We start from the raw sequence: 26,007 nt of genomic DNA on the forward strand, positions 1-26,007 counted from the left end.
AAATGTTTTCGTTTATGAGAGCTTAAATGGTCTTTTGCTTGAGTCAAGCTTGTATCAGTCATTGCAGTTTTCTGGTTATCGTGTTGTAAAAAGAAAGTGTTGCATCAAGTTAAGGTGGGATCCACTGTCATGAACATCAGGAAGTACTTTCAACACGTACTTATAAAATAATGATACATGTACGAGTATGTTATAATAAAACATGCAAGTCACAAAAATAAAGAATGACCGCTTTAATAAACATGTTTTGTGAAATCTTCTTTTGTGTCTCACCACAGCAGAGCAGAATATAACACTAAACAGTATCTGTACTCAGTAATGCATATATCTCGAGGCTTTCGGGACTGTAAAGCAGGTCTGGGATCACATTTCCTTTGAGACTGCGTTCGGTGTCAGGATGGTCAGATTTCCTCTGGCGTGCTGATCTGCCTCGATGGCTTCAAACAGAGACTTGAAGTTTCCTGCACCAAAGCCCTGTGGATGAATCATGGATTTAAGTTTCTGATGTAGGCAGCAAACAGAAGGAGTGCTGTGTGTTGTCAGTGGCGCCCTCACCTGGTGGTTATGTCTCTGAATGACCTCCAAGAACACGGTGGGCCGGTCCTGAACCGGTTTGGTGAAGATCTGAAGTAAATAGCCGTCGTCGTCATAGTCCACCAGGATCTTCAGCTCCTGGATGTGAGAAATATCTCGATATTAAGTTTGTCTGTGTGATGAATTTCTCCATTAAGTTGTTGGGAACAGGGTTGGGTAGTGATGGATTACATGTAATCACAGCATCTATAATCAACCCAGATCTGATCTCAGCTCTGACCTGCAGGACGTCCAGGTCCTCTGACAGTTTGACCTTTGAGTGCTTCAGGTTCTCCCTCAGCTGCTCGTAGTAGGTGTCTGGCACAGACATGAACTCCATCCCACGCTCCTTCAGGTTTCGGATCTGTAGATGAAGAGCTCATCAGAGCGATGTCGCGGCTGCTGCGGGATGCGTCCACACATCAGTGTTTAAATGACTTACTGCGGTGATGATGTCTGATGTGTTCATGGCGATGTGCTGCACTCCTGGACCTCCGTAGTACTCCACATACTCCTGCCAGTGAAAATGTCAATAAGAGAGAGAATAACTGTCATTTAAGCATTGCTGTAAGGAAATCATCTGCCGTGCACACATTGGTGTCGGATAAACGTGCCTGGATCTGAGACTTCCTCTTCCCCATGGCGGGCTCATTGATGGGCATCTTCACCGTCTCCTCGTAGTTCGCCACAACGATGGAGCGCAGGGCGCTGAACTCCGTCTGAAGCTGCTTGTCGTCCACAGACCAGAAGCGGTGGAAGAGGAGGTTTCTCTGATACCTGTTAGATCATGAAGCAGAGACACAGAGCCTCAGACGTCACACTGCTGAAGGACACACCTCATGCTGAAGGCTCAGAGTTTGTTCGAACTGGTGCACAGAAGCACACACTGCTGACACGCTCAGACTGATGCTGCCATCATCTCACCGTCGAACTTGGTGAATTGCGGCCTGCTGAACATGACTGAGTGACTTTTGAGTTATGAGCCGTCTCCATGAGGTCCTTCACATCTAAAAACCTCCAGCCTGTGTCACACCTCTCTCTCCAGGATTGACCAATCGGCTTGCTCATTAAGAGCACTGCCTCTCCCCACATGTTCATGCCTTTGTGATGGGCTGAAAACCAGATCCAGATGTGGAGGACCACTTAAGAAAACGCAAAGTCATGCTGATGCCTGACTCGTGCCAAAAAAGCAGAGTTACACAACAGTCATCCACCCCCTGACTCCTCCTCTCATCCACCCCCTGATTTCCCATCAAACATAGCAGGTAAGACGTAAACACATGTTTCTAAAGTCTGTCCAGTCCATTACCAGTCCACCACTGGAACCATCTCATCGTCCGGCTGGTTTCCCACAACGTGGTCGATGAAGTCCAGTTGTCCGCTGGGTCTGCGTGGACGGATGGAAGACAAATGCACAGTGTGTCAGCTGCCAGCTGATTTATCGTCTCGTAAACATCATAATAGCTCGTCCACACTCACAGTCGGGCTAATAAAGGGTCCTTGAACAGGGGGGGCTGGAAGCCTGGCAGGAACAGCCCAGTGTATCCCGTCCTCTCCACAAACGTGTGTGTGGTGTCACCGTACTGCAAACCAAAGCAAGTCTACAACCCTGGCTTTTCTCTCAGGACATTTTCATCTCATTTCATGCCGTGATGAATCAAAGCAGAGCCTCAGAGGGACTTCTCACCGTCTGAAGCACGGCCAGCCTGACGCTGCCCTGCTCGTCCTCCACGGTGAAGGGCTCCTTCACGATAACGGCCCCTCGCTCTCGGGCTTTCTGTGAAGGATAACGTGAGTGAAATCTAAATTTCACTCATTAATTCACGAGTTAAATGGAACCGAAATGAAAAGCTGTCACACTCACCTGCACGAGAAAGTCACAGTCCTGCACTGTGAACGCAACGTCCTTCACTCCATCGCCGTGCTTGACTAAATGAGCCCCCATCTCTGAGGAAACATATTGCTCCACTGATTGACTTTTACTAAGTCTATAGGACGAGCAGCTCAAGTAAAATATCTCTGTGATGTCCTCTGCATGTTTTCTGTTGTTTTTATTGATACTTAGGGTATAATTACTGAGCTCAGTGCTCTGCCAGCGTAAAAGTGCACCTCAAACTTACTGCGTGCAGGTGCAATTAAGGAAAATGTTGATGTCAGCTGATTAATGTGTAAAACTTCAATGTTACAGTAATATTCAGCAGTATGGAAAAACACCAACAGGCTCGTGATCCCTGCTGTACCTTTGTTTCCAGGGTTGAGGGCGGATGAGAACACATAGATGATCTGTGAAAACATTGACAGGATGAAAACAGCTCATCCTTCTTTTGTTTGTCAGTTTTGTTGCACTTGAACACATCTTCTGACAAAATTACTGGCTCTGTTTGACGTGTGCCACTGAGGGTTTATTCACCTTTCCTTGACTGACTGCGTGGGACACCACGTCTCTGCTGCCCGTCTCCAAGCCCTGATAGGCCAAAGGCTCAAATCCAAGCTTGTTACAGTAATATGATGCAGCCTGTTGAAGACGGTGATTTTCACATGAAACACTGGAGTGAAATTAGGCTGCAAATGCTCTGATAGTGCCATCTCCTGGCAATGGCTGAGGCCTGTGTGCCCTCCACCCCTCCGGAGACCCAAAAGCCTTTCTGAGTGAATCGTCTACCCCTCCATCTGTGACAGGAGCTGGTCAGAGAATAATAATAAAAGGTGGAGCATTTGTGAATGAGCGTACCTGTTTTGCATTTCCAACCCAGAATGTGAGGTGATCAAAGCAGAGGAAGCGGCCCTGCTGGTGCTGCAGGCGAGAGGAGACGACAGCTTAACAGACGAATCGCTGCTGGAGGGTTGATTTCTGAGCTTTTACCGTAATTAAAACCCACCTTTTCGCCTTTATCTGTGTATGTCGTCTATAATCAGAAAAAGCACATTAAATCATCATATGATGAAGAAAAAGAAGAGCCATGCTCAAACACACTGACAGCAGTTAAAGACAATAAGAAGAAAAAGAAAAGAAGGCGTCTCAAACGATCCGACTCACCATCTCGCCTCCGGTGACCTGACCTGACTCTCAGAATGAAATCCACCGTCAGCTCCAGAGTTTAAAGGCTGGGATGGAAGTTTCAGGATCCACACCCACCGTGAGGAGGGGGTGCTGGATCCACACCCACCGTGAGGAGGGGGTGCTGGATCCACACCCACCAGTGAGGAGGGGGTGCTGGAGCAGGGGGAGGAGGAGGAGGAGGAGGAGGAAGGAGAGGACTGATGCTTGGTGCGCTCCTGCTCTTATACAATGATCACTTGGTGAAACGGATCTGATTGGTCGCCATCATCATGAATTCACTGTCAGTTTGATGCCATTGACTCTGACGCTCGCTCACAGCTTGCAGGAAAAGCTGTTTTGACCACCGGGGTTTAGAGTTACAGCCGCCTCTCCTTCAGAAGAAGACGTCCATGTGTTAGTGTTTAGTGGAGAGAGGAGGCTCGCTCATGCACGACTCTTATTGGCTCACAGGAGTTGAGCCAAATGAGCTGAAATGCCTCCATCCCATCAACCTCCTTCACAAGTAGAAGTCTAATAATTGTGATTATTCTGGTTGAAGAGTTAAAGACTCATCCTGAGGAGTGAAACCTGCAGCTGCTGTGCTCTGTTTTATTGGCACAGTAGGTTAATTATTGGGTTTCAGCTGCCGTTGAGTTTAATTTGTGCATTGTTTGCACAAAAGGTGCAAATAATTTTCAAGACAACAGTGCAGAAAATACACAGAATCAGACTATAAATGCATGATCTGATAAAATAATAATAAGGTTCAGAGTAAATTCATGTTAGTTTGAGATCTTTAATTGTTCTCATTGTTCATTATTAGGTTTTCTGTTGCCACGTTGGATAATTCCACCACTAATTGGACACTTGCACTGAAAATAGTAAAGAAACAGTGTCAAAGCTCAGAACTGGCTGAACAGATAAAGACATGCAAACAGATTAATGACCTTTATAAGCTCAGAAATGACCCCACCCGCCAGCTACCAACGTTCATCTTTGCTCAGTAATTTCTCCTTTTATATATTTGTCCAATATCCTCCATTCATGTTACAGCTTCGTATTTATATAATTACTTTATTGTTATAAATTAGTTATTTATTTAGTCAGTTAGTTATTATAATAATACCTCTTCCAGCTTGTTGCTGAGAGGTCTTACAGCTCCTGTGTGTCTGCAGAAACCTCAGTAGGAATTATTGATTATTATCTCCTGACATTTATGCTTTGTGTTCGATCTTATTTAAAGTTCCAGTTTTCTCAATCAAACCACGACAGTAATGTGAGTTTGACATTTGCTATTGTTTCTTTGTTGGCCAGTGGTGAGAGCATGAGGAGCATGAGGAGCATCACTCTCTTTATGAAGGCTGCTCATCAGCTCCTTCATCGTTAATATGTAATTCAATTGATTCACAGTTGATCACTCCTGAACAAAGTGTTCGCTGTGTTGATCCACAGATATTAATTAATTAATCCTGACCTCATGATTTATTAATATAGTGTATCCTGGTCCTAACGAGACCTCTCTCGTTTCTCAGTAACTAACCTGTGTGCACTGTTCTTCATCCATATTTATTGAAGCCCTGCAGAGAAAACATGTTGATGAGCAGCTTTACTACGGTGACACAGATCTGTTGGGGGTGTGCGTTCCAGTCAGAGCTCGCTAACGAGGATCTGAAGGCCGCCCCTCTGCGCCGCTGCTGCCACGCTCCCTCAACACCTTTGTTTTTCATGCTGTTATCAGGAGGCTCGCCGTTGTCATGGGATGCAACCACGCGCATGCAGAGGAACACAACATGTGGGATTAAATAATATCAGCCACATCAGCATAACTACAGCTGGAACATCATTTAATATGTGACATGTGAGCTGCTGTTTGTCGGAGTTAAAACGTCATTGGACAGAAGTGTCTTAACACAAATACAAGTGCTGCTTTACCAGAGCAGAAGCTCTTATTCCACACTTTCAGTGGTCTCCTCTACTTTAAAATGCTGGGTGTTGCTAGGTTTGATGTTCTAGCTGCTTTATTCTGCTTTGTTGTCTCACTTCAGTGTTTTTAAATGTTCTCTCACACATCGTGCTGCATTACACGAGACTGTGGGCCTGAACCTCTGCGGACTCAGCCTCTGAGGACAGACACCTCAGTCAATTAGGTCCTTCCCACGCCGGCACTCCTCACATTATTGTAGTAGCTCAGTTCAAGAGAGCAAAAGAGCTGTGAAGACAAGAACTAGAAATGAGTGAATTATCATCAGAAGCGAATCCGCAAATACTGGTGAACGGCGAGCAACATGAGCAACAGCAGGACGGCGCTGCTGCAGCAGAGGAGCAGATCTCCTCCGTCAGTCTGGACCAGGACTGTTTGGAGGACAGCGTCGCTGCACAGAAGGACACGCAAGCAAAGATGCAGTCTGTTTTCCAGCAGGTACGTAACCAGATCAGATCGCAGGCCCCGAAGAGCGGCCTGCTGGAGCTGATGCAAAGAGTCAAAGACAGAGAAATGCTGCCTGCACAGGTGAGCAGTGACCCTGAAGGCCAGGATGTCAGCAGCGAGGGGAAGAAACAAGCAGACGTGTTGACAGATGAGAGCAAATCTGAGAAGGATCTGAAGCAGGAGGAGTTGTGTGCACTTCTTGAAGAAAAGCTTGAGGCTAGTAAAAAGGCTTTAAGGGATGAGTTCGAGGTGCAGATTTCTCAGGTGCGTGCAGAAATGCAGGCGTACACTGACCAGGCCCTCAAAGACTTGGAGTGTAAGATGCACAGCAGACAACCAAACCATCCACCACAGCTGCTTCCCAAAGAGCAAGACAGCAAAGGTCCAGACAGGAAGAGACCTTCAGCGCCTCCTTCGCTGGCGTCCAGAAGAGGAAGGGTCCTGACCCGGACCATGACCACCATCATCCCGAAGACCTGTGCCCCCGTCATCGTCGGCCCGCGAGCCAAATCAGAGACACTGAGCTCCTCGAAGGGCGAAAGCTCTCGAATTCAACTGAGAGATCCGCCGTATCTCCTTCCAGGCGACAAGCCGTGCCAGAGCCGCAAGCCGCTGCTGCCCCCGGCATGGCCCCCACTGCACCAGCACAGGAAAGCTGTCCGGGCCAAAGCTAAAGCGGGGAACTGAATGATTCATGCAGCTGGCCTGATAACAAACCAGAAGCCTTCAGGTCACGCTGATAAAGACAACCTCTGTTACTGCTTGTTACTGTGACCTTACTGTAGCTGCATGTTAGGAGCTTGATGTACATTACAAATGAAAATAATAAAGCATCTTGTGAGAGTTTGAACTAAAACTATGGTTCCCAGTCATATGTTTGTATGTTTGAGGAATACTGAGACATCCTGACCTGGGGGGGGGGGGGGGGGGGGGGGGGGTTGATAAAGATATTCTGTTGCACATTAAAAGTGTTAAACTTCAAACTAACAGCAATCGTGTTGCCGCACACCTGAAGAGTGCAACAGTTCATTCAATTAGAAAACAGTATGAACTGAAAACTTCTCCTGACACCGCACTCTGGAGGATGAGTTTCTGGTAATTACACAATCTCACCAACAGATGGCAGCAGTTCATCTTTATGTGCTCTACGTATCAAATCTGCGTGAGCAAAACTTGGTGACATCTTCTTTGCAGAGGATGATGGAGCAGATTTAGATCTGAGAGACTGTTTTAGCTGCAGCAACATGAACTACAGCTTCACTGTCTGTAAATATAGAGTTCATCCTCTGCATGTAGACAGTATGAGCATGCATGACCCTGAATGACGGTTGGAAAGGTTCTTGTCATTGATCAGACTGTCTAATATTAAATGATGGGACAGTTTAGAGCTCCGAGACCGTGAGGTCAAATTACTGAAGCTGCAAACCAGCAGGAAGGTGGAGGAGCCTTCGGCCTGTGCTGATGTACTGTACCGCCTCTGCAGGCTGCTGCTCCCCAGTGGCCAAACAGCAGAGCAGCGATCAGCTACCAGGAAAAAAGATGTCAAAAAGTGATGCAGCGATGAAGAGGAGCATGCAAAGTGTGCACAACCAGTTTACACCACTCTGACCATTTTTGATTTGTGGCTTCCTAAAGACAGAGTCAACATTTAAATTATTTTAAGCAGATCACTTTTTCAGTCATTTGAATATTTTGCACCATGATGCACACTAAGCTTCTGCATGTGTTGGTTTTTGTTTATTTCTCTCCAGATGAAGGTCAAAAAGGATCAAAAATACACGTCAGCAACACTTTAAACTGATCATATTTCACTTTTTACTGCTTCCTCTTTAAGAGGAGCCACACAGCCTACCCTACCAACACATCCTCATACCTGAACTACTGAACAGCACAGGTGTGCGTTGTGCAGGAAAGGTGATCTGAACCCTGTCGTACACCTCTGGTCTTTACTCGAGCACCTGAGTGCTTCCAGCAGCTGAACTGGCACCGGGACCAGCCACTGACAGGAGATGCATTTAGCCCTGAAGCAGCCCCAGGAGCCGAGCGCCTCGAGGCAGGCCCTTCACAATGGACGGGATAGAGAAGGATGTGAAGAGGACCTTTGTGTGGAAGGGACGACGAGCCCCGAGCGACCATATCCGGAGGGGACGAGAGCCCAGCACATTCAGGTCTGGCCAAGCCACGCTGTCCTCGGAAGCTGCGTCTCCTGCCTAACGATATCCACCAGCAGCAGCTCATTGCTATGCTCTCTGCAGCCTGATAGATAGATAGATAGATAGATAGATAGATAGATAGATAGATAGATAGATAGATAGATAGATAGATAGATAGATAGATAGATAGATAGATAGATAGATAGATAGATAGATAGATAGATAGATAGATAGATAGATAGATAGATCATTACAGTGTGCCGTATATCCTCTTATATGTTTGCACAGCTGACTAAAATCCTCTCAGTCACCCAATCGGATGGAGTTGGTGCTGTAACGGGTGGAGCAGACATGACCCTGAACAGCAGTGCATAACAATAGCAGGGAGGGGATCCATCTGAAAGGCCTGATTTCCTAATCACCTCAAGATAAAACACTGATCTCATGTAAATGCTGTGCTTTTCTTGCACTCAAGGTCTGGACAATTACAGTGAGGGGCCACTTCCAGGTTGAGACAGGCTGATTTCAGCGGTGATTCCCAGGCAGACGTGGTAGCAATTTACAGTCATCACACGGGGCAGAAGTCGAGGAGGGGGGCTGCGCTGTTGGTGTGTATTGGGCACTGGAGTGGACGCGTTTGTGAGGCATGATTAGACGTGTAATACCCTGTTATTTGTGAGAGCTTATTGATTAGATTTGCAGTGATCTGGCTCTGGTTTGTGGAATTCCATTGATCACTATCAGCACAGATTCAGGCCAAAGGAGAAAAATATCTGCGTGAGCTTGTTTTTATTCACATCTAGACGCAGAAAACTGCATAAAACATCACAAGACAAGTTCTGTCCAAAAAGCACAAGCTGGACATCAGAGGAAGCTCTGACGTCTTCATCATGTATGGAAACTGGAGACGAGCAGTGAAACATGACGTCAGCCGGAGAGGACGGGGGCTCAGTTTGGACCGTTTCTGGACAGACTTAGGCTCTGCTGTCTAGACTGGAGCTGGGCTCATACTCAGACCACAGACTCAGACGCTTCGTGTTATTAACCGTACAGTGTGAGCCTTAATCCTCTGGACGGGCTCGCATCTCAAAGCTGCCAGTCCAGGGCTTAAAAGACGGTTCCTCGTATGAAATCCCACCTCAACACTGTCAGTTAAACTGAAGCACACACACACACACACACACACACACACACACACACACACACACACACACACACACACACACACACACACACACACACACGTCTGAACACGTTTTCATACAAACGCTGCCAAACTCTGATTGGTGCATGGACGTATGCGACATCACCATTTTCCCAATGAGCACCGCCCACTTCAAACCAGTGAGAAACAAACATAAAAGACACAAAGATCTTAAAAACTCAAAGATCTGAGAAACACAAAGATCTTAGAAACACAGAGATCTTAGAAACAAAGAGAAATGAGCAGAACTGATCAAACTTCGGGAACATTTTCTGTTCATGTGTGAGAAAATGTGGTTTCAGGATCGTTAGAGAATAACGCAGAACTGCAGAAGAGGGGATGGAAAGAGAGGAAAAACAAACACAACACATGTACCACACACACTCCTGCTCACCCACACAGCCACCCACACACACACACACACACACACACACACACACTAACAGGAACAAATGCAGCCCCCTCCTCCACACCCTCACCCTCCACAGAGTCCTCTTTCCTGATTTCGGGGCTGCAGTCGAGTCTTTATGCTTCAGATTTACAGGTCAGACAAACAGACAGGCAGACAGAAGGACACCCAGAGGTCCTTTTGATCTTCCAGACAGAGGTTTTGGGTGGATAATCAGCGACGCTCTCACCACCTCCACCTCCACCTCCACCTCCACCCTCAACAGCTGATGGATGGATTGTATGTAGAGATACTTTCCCTAACTGCGTCTTTTGTTAAACGTTTCCTGAGCTGATGCCGTTTGTCTTCAGAGTGACTTTAAGAATGGGGAGCTGATCGTGTGTGTGTGTGTGTGTGTGTGTGTGTGTGTGTGTGTGTGCATGAGTGTGCGTGTGTGCGTGCATGTGTGTGTTATGGTCTTACAACAGGTGGACGAATGTTACAGAGAAAGTATGGTTGGTGTTGACAGCCTGTGGAATGTGTCAGATCTCTGTTTACATGTGCATATGAACACACACACACACACACACACACACACACACACACACACACACACACACACACACACACACAGACTGCATTTGTTGCTGCCTGGGTGGGATGGAACAGCAGGGAGATCTGAGGGGAGGCGAGCAGTTGTGTTTTGGCCCATTTGGGTGTGGCAGCTCACGCTGACGCCGCCGCTCAGATCACCTGTGTGGGGGATCACCTGTGTGGGGATCACCTGTGTGCTGCTTCAGTGTGTCTCACTGGCAGATTGGACTGGAGATGCTGAGCCACGATGCCACAATGAGATTAAAGGATAAATCTGTGAAATTCTGTATTCTTCTTATTGGAAACGATGACGCGGACGCCATCGTTGACTCCCTGATTGGCTCTTATCAGCAGAAATGAAATCCACAGCAGCGATATACATCAGCCTGTGTACGTCTATGAGCTTTAACTACCAACACGGATAACGAATCCCAGCTGCTGCTGATCGTGATGTCTGCAGCAGCAGCTGTTGTGCAGCTAAACTTTGCATTTTTTCATGTTATAACTGCCCACATGTGCAGGAGGCAAACACCTGCATGCGCATGCACAGTGTATGTAAATGTACATGATTTTCAGGCGGATACAATGCCAAACCAGCCGTCTGGACGGAGGTGGTTTGAAGACGCATCAGTGTGGATGAAGCCTCTCTCCTCTGAGCCATAGAGCTTCACTGTTGCTCTTTAAAAGCACATGAATGAACCGCACTGTAACACTGGGTGACAACATCTTTTATTACCACCAGCACACACACTGTAGTTTCTTTATCAGTCCCACGTACACCGTCCTGCTGCTAATGCTAACCAGATGTGTATTCATTCACAGCAGAAAATAGTCCCCAAAAAATTCACTATTTACTCCCATTTGTGTAAAGTCTGCTGAAAACTGCAGTGCCCAGCTGTTGTAGGACATTATTTCACCCATTTATAAAATGAAACTATATCTCTGAGACAACAAATGTTATGTCCATAACATAAAAGAAAGTTAAACATGCGCATGGTTAAAGAAACCAAGAGTTAACTTTCCTTCTAGTGACTGAATAAAAACAGTAGCGTGTGGTATGTTTGAAGCAGGGGCTGTTTTTTGTGTACGTTAATGAGAAAGTTCATGCTCTACTGTCCTGAGGACACAAACATTTGAAGGGGCCGGTGGGTTAACATGGTTGAACTCCCTCCTGTGGGTGCAGCGTGAAGCCCACACCCAAACATCCACGCAGACAAACAGGTCACACGGGCCACACACGAACACCAACGACACTCGTGTGCGTTTGGAGGCCGATGCAGCAGTTGTTTTCGTGCTGGCCGAGCCCCCCCCCCGCACAGCCGCTGCCTCGGTCAGCTGGTATTCTGGGTGAGTTATCCCAAAGAGGACTTACCATAACAGCATCAGACAAGCTGTCAGCCCAGCTCATCTCAATAACAACAACAAGCCCGACCGGCCCAGCATGCATGATTGACTCCACCCTGATTCCACTGTCTTATTGTCCAGCTCATACTGTTTAAAGACGAGGGCTTTTGTTATGTCTTACATTGTGTGAGGATGCTGTGAACGCCTGCGTTACGGATAACTTACAGCACTCAGAGGAGCTGAATCTGTAAAAAGTATAAATCCTTCAAAAGGGCTCAACTATATGAAGAATAACGGTGCGTTTAAGTGGTTTGTGTCTGTGTGATGAACAACGAAACCATCTCGTGATCTGCTTCCAGCTCTGTGAAAATCTGCTCCACATTGGATGGACAATAAGTAACATATGAGCTCACACGAGACCAATCACGAGGCCTCGCATTCCCGCCGTTTCACACATGTTGCAGCTTTAAGGTGTGATGCAACCCCCACGGCCGCGATCTCCCTCCCTCCCTCCCTCACCTCATTCACAATTTCTCTTTTTCCCAGAAGTCGTCCCTCAGTGCGTTGGAGCATCTGCAGTCAGGCGGCCTCCTCCCGTCGCCCCCGCCAGCCCCGCCCTGCGCCCCAGCGACCGCTCTAACTGCGGCCTCTTGTCAGCGGGGACAAATATTGACTTGTTCGGTGGGCCAACTTCTGCCAGGATTAGTGCCCCACTTCCCCCCGTCGCTGCCTCCATCTCTAAACGCTGATTATGTCCAACAGAGCTCATTACTGTCAAATCAAAGGATCCCTCAGAAGAGTCACTCGTTGGTAATGACCCTATTATTCAGTGAACATGTGGGCTTTGGTTGGCTTTACCTCCTGCTGATAGATGGTCCCGTCTAGATGCTGACAGCCTCTATGTGACAGTAAAAACATTGTTTTACATGAACTGCAAGCACTTTAAAATGGCCTTAACTTGCCTGTTTAGATAAAGACACATGGGATGGTGCCTCTACTGCTGGTTCGACATACATACAGCCTTTCAAACCCTTTGGTTGTGTCCCACAGGTGAAGGTCATCAAGCAGTTAAAGTACCACATCTGATAGAAGTCGCAGCCGAGTATCGAATACACACTTTCAGGATGACGGCTGCTTTGCATAATCCGGTTACAGTCTGGATCCTGGCTGTGAATCAATAGAGATTAGAGGTCTATTAGCCTGAAGGTGTAAACCAAATGCAAGACATTCATAACAAAGCTTTAACCCTCTGGAGATACTTAACGGTGAACTAACAGGACGGTGTAATGAAACTGACGTGAAACTGCAGCTTTAAAGAGCAGAGCTGCAGCCTCAGAGCAGCCTTTGGTGCAGATGTTTACGTTCAGCAGGACACTTTTCTGGACTTTCTCCTCCAAACATTTGATTACACACACGCTGTGAATGAAGCTAAGAGATCCGGTTCATAGAACACATCTTTAATACAGTAGTTAGTTACAGTGATGTCAAAAATAAAACATATGCATAAACTGGAGCATTTATTTACAGAGTTCCTTTGTCCCCTTTAGTGCCATGACTACACTGTGAAACCCTCCCCCCCACCCCACCCCACCCCACCCCACCCCACCCCACCCGCCCCGTTCCTGCCCCCCAACAACATTTGTCAACTGCCATCTGCCTGTCTGCCCCCGTCTCCTCTCCACAAACTATATAATTAAGCTGCAACACCTTTTCTCCTCTTACACCCCCCCCCGCACCCCCCCGTCCCTCCTGCAGCTCAGACCTCTACCTTCACAAACAAGCTTTAGAGAGGACACTGCTCTGTTTGGTTTCCCTGCACACGCATTTCTTTAACAAGTGCTTCTAAAACAAAACAGCAAAAGATCTGAACAAAAAGAAAATGCTATGGTATGAAAATACTGTACAGCTTCTTTATGTTTCATCCAGTGTAAACAGATTTCCATGTCAATTTACAATTCCCAACATCACAGAAATGACAGATGAGACCTTTTGCAGAGCAGGACAAAACTAAAAATATACTTTTTTCTCTGAGAATCTGAGGAGCAGAGTAGCCGAGGAGCTCAGCCGGCTGGCTCCAGCTTCACGTCCACACAACAGACAGAGCATCCGCCTCTCACGCCGCAGAAGAGGAGGAACAGTATGGATTTCATGACTGTGAGCAGTGACCATTCAAAGTTCATCATTTCATCTTACCAGCTGTGCACAATGGACACGTGCAGTCTGCTTTTTTACAAGTGTTCCAGCGGTCGGAGCTGAGGCCGGCCCGCGGCCTTGCTCCACCTCGCCTTTTGCTCTCTACACCTTGGTGGCCAGAGACTGAACCTCTGACTTCTGAGTCTGGGCGCTGAGCGTGGACGACATGGAGCTCATCTGGCCATGCATGGCCTTCTTCAGGTTGAACAGGCACAGGCACTGGGAGCGAAAGCGCAGGTCAAAGAAGGCGTACAAGAACGGGTTGAGGCAGCTGTTGACGTAGGCCAGGCAGGTGGCGTAGGGGTGAGCCAGCAGCAGGAAGCGCAGGAAGCCGCAGGAGTTCGGAGCCAGGTTCAGGTAGGACAGGGCGTCCATGCTCTTTAGGACGTGGAAGGGAGTCCAGCAGATGGCAAACACCACCACCAGTGTGGTGATGATCTTCAGCAGCCGCTTCTTCTTCTGGTCCTCCTTGCGCAGGTTGTTGAAGTGACGTGTGACGGTGCAGCCGATGAAGCAGTAGAAAATGGTCATGGCCAGGAACGGCAGGAGGAAACCCAGGGCAGAGGAGGACAGGCTGAGCCCGGCGATCCAGAGGTACTCGTGCCTCTGGATCCTCGTCACCAGACTGAAGTCCATGGCGCAGGTGGTCCTGTTGCTGTTTTGGTCATTCACGGTGGTGCGGAAGAGCAGCGTGGGCACGGCCAGCAGGCCAGACAGGAACCAAATCGCACCCAAGGACGCCAGCATGGTGCCCCGAGAGCGCAGCCTGCTGCTGGACAGAGAGTGCACGATGGCCAGGTAGCGGTCAAAGCTCAGGCAGGTGAGGCAGAAAACGCTGGCGTACATGTTGACCAGAACCACGTAGCTGCTGATCTTACACAGAGCCACGCCGAAGGGCCAGTGGTAGCCCAGCGCTGTGTACACGGCCCACAGAGGTAGGGTTACAACAAAGGTGAGGTCGGCCAGAGCCAGGTTTCCTATGTAGACGTCTGCAGCCCGACGCTTAGATTTGGATCTCCAGACGGTGAAGATGACCACGCCGTTACCTGACAGGCCCAGGATGAAGATGAGCATGTAGAGGACCGGGATGAGGGAGTAAGAGGGCTCCCACTCTGAGAAGTCACAGGCAGTCTCGTTGTCATCGTAGTACTCATAGCTAACATATTCCCCAGTGGTGGTCTCCATGCTGCAGTGGAAAAGGGCTGGAAAAAAGAATCCTCTGTCTGGAAGAGTCCTGTACAGATCCACGTCCTCCGAGGAGACCGGAGCCGAGAGGAGCCGAGAGGAGCTGAGAGGAGCTGAGAGGAGCTGAGAGCTGCTGGAGGCTGGAGGCTGGAGGCTGGAGGAGTGGGCAGATTGAGTGTGAGAGTGACTGACTGTTGGCGCTGTCTGCCTTTTTAAACTCGGCCCTCCACAGCCCCCCTGTTCCCTCCCAGGACGACCCCCCTCTCCTCCTCCCCCAGTAAAACATCTCCCAGCCCTCCCCCTCCTCCTCCAGCTCACCTCCCTGTCAGAGCCCATCCCTCCACCCCCCAGCAGAGAGGTCAAACCGTCACCGAGATTTTTCATGATTAAAACGTTACAGAATTGAAGGAAAAGCCAATTCAACAATTAATTAAGTCCTGATCAAACACCAGCATATCTAAAAAAAAAACAAAAAAAATATCAATCAAAGTCTTCTGGCTATTTAACTTTTATACCAAAGAGCAAAGATTAAACTTTAATTTCTAACATTTAACCAGAGATCGCTGCTAATTCTAACAATATAAACAACAATAACTTTTATGTGTATTTCAGTGGATAAATAGCTTGAAAGCAGAAGCAGAGCCGTTTGACAGTTGAACCTTTTAAACGGACTTTTCTGCGTTGTTTAGTTTCTCTGTGACTTCGTCAGGAAAGGTGGAACAGGTCTGAACAGATCAGCTCTCGGTTTTCTCATCAATAATCACAATGAATCCACCGTTCAGGTGCAAACTGTCTCCTCTCGTCGGTGAGAAATAAGCTCAGAGGCGCAGATCACGGCTGCAGCCTTCGCGCATCAGAAATGAGGATTTAATTAGATCGACAGCGAAATGCAAACCGTGTGACGATTAGATTAAATGTCAGTGGGCATCTTAAAGCAGGTGTGAATCCAATTCTCGAGTCTGGGGATTCATTTCCATGACAGAAGGACGAGCAAACACACCGGGCTGCAACCAAAACAGAAGGAAACCTCGCATTGACACCATCGTCGCGTCTCCACGTCCTTTCATTCACTGAGTGCGTCACAGAAGACAAGAGATGAGCAAAATCTGCAGTTTCTGAGAAATGCTCCTCATCATGTTTGATTTTTCTGCTTTAAAGGTGTTTAAGGATCATTATTGATGTTTATGACTTTTAAACGATCCAACCTAAAGATTTAAATTTGCATTATGGAAAATTTAACTTTAACCAGCTGAAATCAACCCTCTGACAAATCACAAAATCTGCTATTTGCAGACCTGGAATATGAATGAATGAAACAGAGGACAGAGCTGAGCATGAATTACAGTTTAGTTTGGATAAACTGTCCAAAACAGGCCTCCTAGTGGCCATAACAGGCATTTACCACAAGAATCCCCTCAGTGGATTATTACTGTACAGACTACAGCTTTGAGAAATGTGTTTGGTGAAAGGAAGGACGCTCTGGAGCTTATCAGCCTGCAGCGAGCGAGCGCTGACGAGGGGAGTCGAGCACGCAGAGACTTCATCCTTCTTCCAGCAGTGAGGAGACGTTAGAGGCAGAGAAGCCTGAGCTCAGCTCTCACTAACAAACGTGCTTATATGGCTACGATAAAAGAAAAATGCTTATTCTGCTTGTGCTTGATCCTCCACCTTAGAACCCCCCCCCCCCACACACACACACACACACACTCACCAGGTGGGTCTCACCTCTGCCTCATTCCCCAGGGAGCGGATTGGCTGCCTGCTGCTCGCAGGCCCGCTATCCCTTAGACAAATAAATTAGCAAATTTAAAAAATAAAGGCGAGCAGATAAGAAACAGATGGTCAGATTAGACCGTCGTCTTGGACCTCCGCAGCCCTCAGAGGAGCCAAGATAAAGTCCTGCTGATGATCCTGAGGCCAGTTTTACGGCGGGGTGGGCGGACGGTTGTCAGCTGGGAATCAGGATTCACTCACACGGCTTTCCAAATAAAATACGGGTGAAATGGATCGATTCTTTAAAAAGGGCTCATGCTTTCTTTGCCACCTCTTGCTGCGTTGTGTCGCAGGCTGCTCTCTCGCCGAGGCCTGGACCACACGTGTGTCGCTGCCACAGCTGCAGCCGCTTTTGATCTGCTGCTGCTGGATGTGACTGCTTCTGTCTCGCTCTGACCGTTCGCTTGATCTCCACCGCAGCGACAGCATGGACGCTGCTGCGATCACGCGCATCGTAACAGCTGATATTTTCTCAAAGGGAGGGGGGTGTGATAGCCGTCTTTGCAGAGTTCACTGGAGTCACCGGCAGGCGATCTGGGGGACATTTGTAATGGCTGCGTGGCAGCTCCAGCCTCTTCAGAGGACCGGATCAGTGATTGAAGGTGTAATCTGTGACCTGAGGTTTGTTTGAAGTGTAAAAATTGATGGCAGCACACAGATCCCCCCACCTTTCTTGATTTGTGGCCAATACAGCAGACCCCAGGCCCCACAAATCACACCGAGGCACCCAGGCCCACAGGGGGTCCGGGGTCACAACGTGGTGTCATGTTGGAGACAAGGTTGATCCCTGAGAGCGCACTGTCCCCGCCGAAAAGACTTTATGTGGAATAAAGATCACAATAACTCAAACTGGACCCTGACGTGCGCCTCCATCCGGTCGAAGCTTGAAGCTAACCGTTAGCCGCAGCGTTCGCGTCGGCCTGCTAAGTGCTGACTCAGACGACGTCGCACCCGTGTGCCACGAAGCCGCCGCCACACCCTCAGATGTGCGAGGGCGCTGCTCCTGCTGAGGGCGTTGCTAATTGGCAGAGCATCTCAAACTGCAGGTCATCTGAGGATGGCTGGCTGCTGTGAGTGCGCCGGGACGCTTAGCTTCTGCGTGTCTTCGCCATCAGCACGATAAGAAATGGAACATCTCGCTCTCATGGTGTGAGATGTAAATAACTTCCACAGTTCATTGTGCTCGACTGCAATTAAAGCCTTCAGCTGGAGGCCAGCCGTAACACAAACAGCTATCTCTTCCCCACATCTGCCTCTCTTGACCTCAGCGTTGAACTGATCTCCACCCAATCATAAGAAACGTTAGCGCTGATAAGGCTCCTCCATTGTTCCAGTTTTGTCGCTCTAAGCACTTTTGTCTTAATGAGCAATGCACCTGTTGACAGACCGCTTTTAAAAATGTCTTCATGGGTCCCAGATTAGACTGGAAGAAAACTTGTCTTGTTGAGAGATTTGGGTGATTTTTGAAGCTAATGTTTCTCAAAAAAGCGAGACCCTCCTCAAAATGACTGCATTTTTCTTTGCATCCTGTTTTACAGCATGAGAAACGTTTCTGTTTCTAAAACATCTCAAAACATTTGCACAATTAACCAAACGTTCATTACATATGTCAAAGAAAGATACATGAAGCTTTTTGTGGCTTCACAGGAAGCTGCGTGAAATCTGCCAAATTGCCTCAAGTGATGTCACTTGAGTCAGTTTGATCTGAAGAGTAAAAGTCTGAAAATGAAAAACATCTGTTGGGAGTTAAGAAGCAGTGATCCTTCCAGACCTCTGCAGCCCTCAAGCTACATTAGCTACGAGCACAGTGCACCCAAATCTCTGACTGAATTGTTAGCAGTCGGGTTGCATTATGGGTAATGAAGGCGTCAGAATAAAAGAGGAAACATCGCTCCTTCTGCTGCATTCATTTTGATGTTTTTTCAAAATGTTAAAGAGCTTCCAGATCGACTTCAGCATTTATGTGTCAGTGAACTGAACATGTGCGTGCATCAAAGCAGAGTTTTCCTTGGATGGCTCGAAGGCAGCGCAGGGTTTATCTGCAGCACAAGTCAAGCCGTCCGTCTGCGAGACAGTCGTGTTTGACGGCCATATCAAAACCCAAACACGGTGCAGCCAGAGCCGAACGGCAGCAGTGTCTGAGGTCCGTTATCATCGCTGCCAGCAGAAACAAAATCCTGACTGTTTATTTGTGACTTATCTACCTTCCTTATTGCACGCCTGCCAAGAAATAAAACACACACGCAAACGAGGGCAGGGCTTGTACTGTGACGTTTCAGGTCGTTTGGCCTCCACTTTGCTTAGATTTTCTCTTTTTTCTTCCTTATTAGACTTCTCACACGGTATGACTGCAGCAGCTTTAGGCAGGTAGCCGCGTGTTAAACGTGACAGCAGCACTGTTTGACCCACATGGACGCAGCTGTCCCCCCGCGCCCTCTGCTCGTCCTTCCTTGTTGTCTCTGCACCTCCAGTAGCTCGGTCAGGAACAAGGGGGTCACAAGGTGTTTCCCCTCTCTCTTCTCAGGACCCTGGACCACCCTCCCCACTGAACCGTGTGTGTGTGTGTGTGTGTGTCAATGGACAAAACAGCAAGCGGCACAGGATGTGCTATAACGGGACAGTTTGTCCTCTCCTACTGAGACGCTTCTGTCAGACGTTTGTTCTATAGCTGCTCGAGGCGAGTTATTTATTTAAGAGATGCTGTGATTGAGAGATAACGTAAATATTATATTCCCACTGTGGTAAAATGGGTCAGGCTGGTCTGAGAAGAAGCGACGTGTTCATTCCTCTCTTAAATCTGTTTTTAAGCAGAACTGTGCAGGTGAAACACTTAAGATCAGGCTTCACCTGCGCTGGCAGGGAGGAAGGAAGGAGGAAACCTTGTAGGAAAAGCAGGAAACAATGACAGGAGAAACTGAAGAAGTGGGAGATGAGTCTAATGAAAGAGAGGATGTGAGGGAAGAAGTACAGGGACAAAGGACAGCGCTGATGAGAGGGCAGCGGACGGCAGGCAGGCCGGGTCTCCCCGCGCTGCAGAGTTAATGACAGGGATTAAGGAGTCGGGGGGACTGCTGGGATCTCCAGGCTCTGCTAGACTCCAGCCCAGCCCTCCCATCATCCCAGGAGATCTGCGGGAATCTGACTCCATTTGGCCTAAAATCTCCTGACAAAACAAAACCCCGTGGCTCAAATAGGAGGAAATGAGTCTCTCCTTCCACACTGAAATCTAACTCAGTGTCCTGAATAGTTTCACTGTGTCTTCAGTTCTCTGGGCTGCTTTGAGATCTGCGTCTTTAAAGCTGGATGCTTATTCTCAATTGTTGGACTGGGAGTCTTACTCTGAATGATTGTTGCCTGTTTCCCTTTAAAGCAGAGACACGGAAACCTAAAACGTGTGTCTGTTATGAGATGTCAAAGTGAAAACCCAAACAGCAGCGCATGTGAAAACCAGGTGCTCTGCAGACTTTTCACCCACAGGCTCGCGACGCTCGAGTGGAACTTTTGTCTCTTGTGCTCCCGTTTCCTTCAGGACGGGAATGAAAGAGCTGTCACAGAGCTGACTGGCACTGAGAAAGACCAGGAGCTCGTCCCTGACAAAAACGCACAGTGAGAAAAACCATAAAGTCACATCTGAGACAGTCGGCAGCTTTAATTGTTAACTTTAATCTTTGTGCGACTCGAGGGCCTGAAGATTTTCTAAGTGCTGAAAGTCCAGCCCAAAACTGGACCCGTGCCAGGGCAAATCTAAAGCAGCCTTTTATTAAAACTGCTAAAGTGAGACGCGAGTTGTGGCCGATTATGAGCACGTCAGGAATATCTCAACTATTTATATCTCAGAAGATTTACAGCCCCAATGAGGTCCACTGCAGCGATCTCATCACAGAGGAGCCCAGTGTTACGTTCTGCTCTTACTTCAGGGCCATGTATGACCATGTTTTTCCAAGAGTTTTAAAAAAGCCCTTTCAAATTTGAGCAGCTGTGTTTATTTACTGCGTAGCTTCAGTCTGGATTCGGTGGCAACTGCTGCTAAATGCAGTTAAACCGAAGGCAGATCAAGCCCGCGGTCGGCCGTGTTAATGGATATTTAGCAGGTTCAGTGGCATCCCAGGTACAAAACAATAAAGCGTATGCTCTACTGTTACACTTTTATGGTGGCTGTTAACCTTCCCATCAAACTTAAGGAGCAGTCCTCGGCATTCCTGCCGCTGGTGAAACTGCAGAGCATCTGACAGCGGCGACAGTGAGGCGGAGGCTGCTCTGCTCCTCCATCTGTCAGCTGTTTGACAGACAGCAACAAACTGTAAATCAGTCACCTCTGAGACGAGGCCGGCCCTCCGCCTGCTCAGAGCAAACACAGCACAGCGTGCGTGTGTGTGTGTGTGTGTGTGTGTGTGTGTGTGTGTGTGTGTGTGTGTGTGTGTGTATTCACCCCGACATGCATCGTCTCATTACTCCAGTCATGTGGCGCTGATGCTACATCGCTATCTGGTGATGTGGAGCCAAATTGAAGGATAAATGGCTTTTAAAGTTACTTTTGTTAGATGAAAAGCAAACTCTTCCTCTTCTAAATGAAAACTTGAATTCATAAGCAACAAAACGACCTTGTAAAACCAGCTTATGGTCAGTAATGTTAGCATAAACACAAATTAACTGACATTAGTTTGGTGACTTTAAACAGACAAACTTTGCTTCAAGCATAAGATGTGTTTCATTCTGTTTGTTTTAATGTTCATTTTTCAGTTTGTGCATAAATCTGAGGGGAAACAGTAAAAATAAAAACTGTTTATCTGGATGCTCTTAACTCCTAATATTTGCTTAGTGGTGGTGAATTGAAATGTGCACAAATTTGCATTTTATTTTGCAGATTTTCTGGAAATTCTCTTAAAATTTGCATCACATTTGGGCAGAAAAGTGACTGTAATAACGTCTTTACAGCTTCTAAATTAAGAGATTCTTGGTCTGCTCTCATCTTGGTGGGAACACTCGTGGTTGTTGTTCAGCAGAAGTTACAGAGAATTAAAGTTATTTTGGGTCAAGTACTTAAATATAACTGAAAATGAGGAAGGACAGTTAGTTCTCCTGAAGGACCTGAAACAGCGTGTTTGAGTCGATCCCACCGCTCGACGTGGTGTCTATTCTGAGGCTCTCTGCCAGCCACAAGCTGCAGCAGCTTCAAACGCTGACAACTGCTTCAAGGACTCAGACAATAAAATCAGCTTTAACACCCTGTCGACAACTTTGATGTGCAATCACAAGGCGAGAAGAGGGGAGGGGCGACAGAGCGGGAGCAAAAACATCCTCCGACTTGCCCTAATTGTTTCAGCATCTGTTTTACTGTTGCTATCACCCAGACGGGCTGAAAACACAACTGAAAACACACATTCAAAGTTTCCACTCGCTCCATTTCCTTTAATCAAACTGCCCTCGCAGTGACTGATTGCTGGACCAGACTTTGGCCTTGTCTCGCTGTCTCTATCTCTGCTTACTGTGCAACTCGTATTAAACCCTACAAGGCTTTCCCCTCAATACTGCTGTTCTTTTTCCTGCAGGAGACAGCTGATAATTACATTAACTCATTACAACTGATGATTATTATCATAAAATGCGACCACAGGAGGAAGGGTAGGAGCGGGCCGGCGGGGATAAACCGTGTTTGAATGAGAGTCCTCGGCCAGGGCGTGCTAATGAAACGAGACCAACTGGCTGTGGAACGTGGCCTTCCCATTATACACGTACTTCAGGTTTCTAAAAGAGGAAGCGGGACACTGTTAAAACACAAAAGGTCCAGATGTGAGGCCCCTTGAAACACATCTCACTGTCTGCCTCGTGCTGAATGCTGACAAATTGGCCTTTAACGATCCCAAAACAGGCCTGAAGTCAATGTCAAAGCCATGTGTCGCTCCTCTGAGCCCAGTGTGGGAAGGCTAAGTGCCTCCAAAAAGAAGCTGGGACTCTAAGAAAATATTTGGACAAAGCCCTGCACTATTTCAGCCTCCAGAGTGGGCTGATCCACATACTAGACACTCAGCACATGTCGCTGCACTTGATCTGGCTCGTGGATTGAGGGCTAGCAAACACAGCTGAGGGATTAAGTAAGACCTCTGCATTATTAATGAATACAGGACACATTTCTAACCGTGTGAGAGCACATTTTTTGACTTTAGGTGGCAAAAAAGCTGCTATGGCCTTTGATAAAGTCCATGATTTGGATCCAGGCTCATAGTGTGGCCTGAATCTGAGCTTCCAGGATGTCCTGTGACGGCGTTTCTTCCAAAGAGAGCTCCTGGGCGTGACGGGCGGCCATGATGCCAGCATGTGTGTCGGCTGGCAGCAGGGTCTCTGATGAAGCCAGATGTTTGCACCCCACGCCAGTCCAGCTGCACACCACCCCTGCTTTAATCTGCTGCTAACCACCACAAAAACACTCTGAGCATTTAGTTTAACATCAGTGTGACGACCTCGCATATGCACATGCACGAGTAGCGTGAAGTCTGATAGATGTGCCTCACGCTGACCTGGATATGAAATATGATTTGATCTTACATCCTCACAAGTCTTTGCAGCTACGTCGTTATTTAGCCTCCATATGGCCTTAATACTGCAGAACAATCTGCAGGAGCCATCTCGAAATATGATCTCCTCTGTCCAACTGTGACAGCAGGACACTCACAACACTGTGGACTTTCATTGGTCTTTGTCTCTCGGCTGATCACATGTACGTACACTGTGTCTGTATGTGCTGTTATTGATTAACATTAGCATGCTAAAATACTCCCAGCAGTGATGTTAACCTACATTTCAGTTCACCACCTCGATTTATTCAGCTAACGTTTGCTCTACAACCAAGAGATTAGAGCAGTGAAGCCATTAAACGAGTATTTGACCAAATATTCAACGTCACGGTGGCACCAGGTGAAATGAATGTTGAATGTTGTTGAGCTGATCAACATCACCGTCCATCTTAAACCAGGACCCTCTCTCCTGTTTTCAACCAGTCCTCCTTCATTTGCAGCCAACAAGAACAAAGTGTGCGATGACCTCCACCCACCGCTGTGCAGTCACACCTTTACATTTCTGACACCTGAACATCCCGATCAGAGCTGCGATTTGAGAGTGTTCACGTCGTCCCGCGGACCCCAAGTGAGTCTTTGCTCTCGGAGGGAGAATCGGAGAACGGGAACTCTAAAACAGGAAAAACAGTCTGTGGAACCCATCGCCGCACCGACACCACGCACACGATTGATGCCTGGTTCGGTCAGGGTGCAGGGTTCAGCGACGCAGCCCTTCCTGCCTTTGTTGCTCTTTGTTAAGGTTTGGTACGCCTTCATCGACCAGGGGTGCTCCTGTGCTTGACCCTCGCTCTACAGGTTCCTCCTGAAAGATCACACTTTATGCCGCACTCGGTTGAAATTTGATTTATTTCATTTGTAAATTGAGCAGAACCTGGAGGGGCTTATGGGCCTGTTTTCAGGAGTGTCGTGAAACTGGATGTTTTTTTAACAGATGGGTGCAGCCCTGAGGGCCTTTAGGATTAGAGCTGAGGGGACAGGCCTCAACCTGTTCTTCTGCCTTCCATTCATGAGCCTGAACACACCGCTGCCTTTATGAAACATGACACCTGTTGTTGAACACCTGATTCTACAAACCAAATTACAAAATTCAGCTAGGATGAATTAACAAGGTGTAAATCTTTTGACCTCACTGAATCCTCCACAATCAAAGGCTGGAGATCCTCCCCTGCACATCTGTGCAAGTGTGACTGCACGGGTCCACGCAGAGGGCAGGACTCTGCATGACAGCAAGATCAAGGTCAGAGGGTTTGAGGAGGGGGACGGGAGCGGAGGACACCCGGGCTCTTTTCAGGGATAATCTCTGCTACCACAATGCAGAGCGACAAGCTTTCACAGCCCCGAAAGGCAAACAGCTCTCAGCATTCCAACATGGCAGACTGATCGGTCCATTCACACGCAGGACGGACGGCGACTCATCGCCTCACTCATCCTGACGTGCAGGGTGGCGGGGGATTCTGGGGGGATTTGTCTCGCAGGAGAGGAGCCTCACCTGTCAGAGGCAGAAAAGCCCTTTGGCGAAGACACAGAGTGCAGAGCAGAATCCGGCAGGTCAGATGCTTCCTACAGACGGATGGGGGGGGGGGGACACAATCAACCTTTGCTTAAAGTAAACTGGAGCGGCCTCGGGGTATAGCTCTGTGACGCTAGCAAGCAAACATGGCTTAGACTGTTAGCGATCTTCTCATGTAACTGATGTCGAGAGAGAGCAAGTAAGCATGTTTCACAAAATGTTGAACTATCGCTTTGAGAACGGGAGGACTTTTACCCAGAAGGCAGTGGGAAATCAACAAGACGCACACTCTCAAAATAAGTTTTTGGCAATTGTTTCCACGTTAATCAAGCGCTGCGCCGCTGCATTGTTCGAGATGCCGTTTGGCAGCAGGCCTGTAAATCATATTCTGTCGAGCGAGGGGCAGACACTGATTTTCTTTGCAGAAAATGAGGGAGAATCCAATTGTTTTCGCCTCCTTCCCCCTCTCCCTCTGTGGCCATCAGCGGGTCTCTGGAGAAGTGCTGGTTTCCGTGAACGTGATGGGGAGATGTTTCCTGTGGCAGGTCTGTCTGCTGCTGATTAGAGCCCATCCATCAGCCGGACCTCCTCGGAGCGGAGAGGAGGGCACTGGTCAAATCTGTCTCCCAGTCCAGACCAGCCTCTCAGACTGGAAAAGTTTAAAACAGGCCCACGCCCTGCGCCCCCACCCTGGACAACACGGCCTGATAAACCCCTCAGCTGGCACTCACTGATTCACGTTTGGAAGTCACACAATAAACAATGAGGAGTGTAATTTCATAATACACAGTTCCCGCTCTCTGATTGGTCAGATTGGACCAAACACCGTATATGTGCTGAAACTGACACGTGCATGTTTGTGTGCTCTGAGCATCATGTGTTCGATGCCCTGTGTTTCTGGGGGGGGTCTTACGGTGCAGAGCGGCTGCCTCCAGGCTCACAGAGGTCAGAGCTGCTTTGTTTCTCCGTCGCAGACGTGATCCTTCATCAGCTCCGGTCTGCAGGCGCTGATCGCTCTGTGCAGCGCTGTGCTTGGTTTCTGCCTCTGTG

At 48.0% G+C, this 26,007-nt stretch overlaps 2 protein-coding genes across 2 annotated transcripts; both read right to left on the reverse strand.

Moving 5' to 3' along the window:
* Positions 1–363: 363 nt before the first annotated feature.
* Positions 364–5,177, reverse strand: LOC139332121 (4-hydroxyphenylpyruvate dioxygenase-like). The gene is made up of 15 exons (XM_070963841.1): positions 5,154–5,177; positions 3,634–3,849; positions 3,453–3,479; positions 3,305–3,367; positions 2,984–3,088; positions 2,814–2,856; positions 2,438–2,520; positions 2,261–2,350; positions 2,053–2,156; positions 1,883–1,960; positions 1,188–1,350; positions 1,016–1,087; positions 815–937; positions 556–672; positions 364–474 (listed from the first exon to the last, which is right to left on the reverse strand). Exons 1-15 carry the CDS (start codon positions 5,175–5,177, stop codon positions 364–366), a joined length of 1,419 nt encoding a protein of 472 aa, XP_070819942.1.
* An 8,184-nt stretch (positions 5,178–13,361) lies between these two features.
* On the reverse strand, positions 13,362–15,191 carry LOC139332579 (apelin receptor A). The gene has a single exon (XM_070964615.1). The coding sequence runs from the start codon at positions 15,100–15,102 to the stop codon at positions 14,020–14,022; it is 1,083 nt and encodes a 360-aa protein (XP_070820716.1). The 5' UTR covers positions 15,103–15,191; the 3' UTR covers positions 13,362–14,019.
* Positions 15,192–26,007: the final 10,816 nt, after the last annotated feature.

This window comes from Chaetodon trifascialis, chromosome 6 (assembly GCF_039877785.1).
Source record: "Chaetodon trifascialis isolate fChaTrf1 chromosome 6, fChaTrf1.hap1, whole genome shotgun sequence".
Classification (NCBI taxonomy): Eukaryota; Metazoa; Chordata; class Actinopteri; order Chaetodontiformes; family Chaetodontidae; genus Chaetodon; species Chaetodon trifascialis.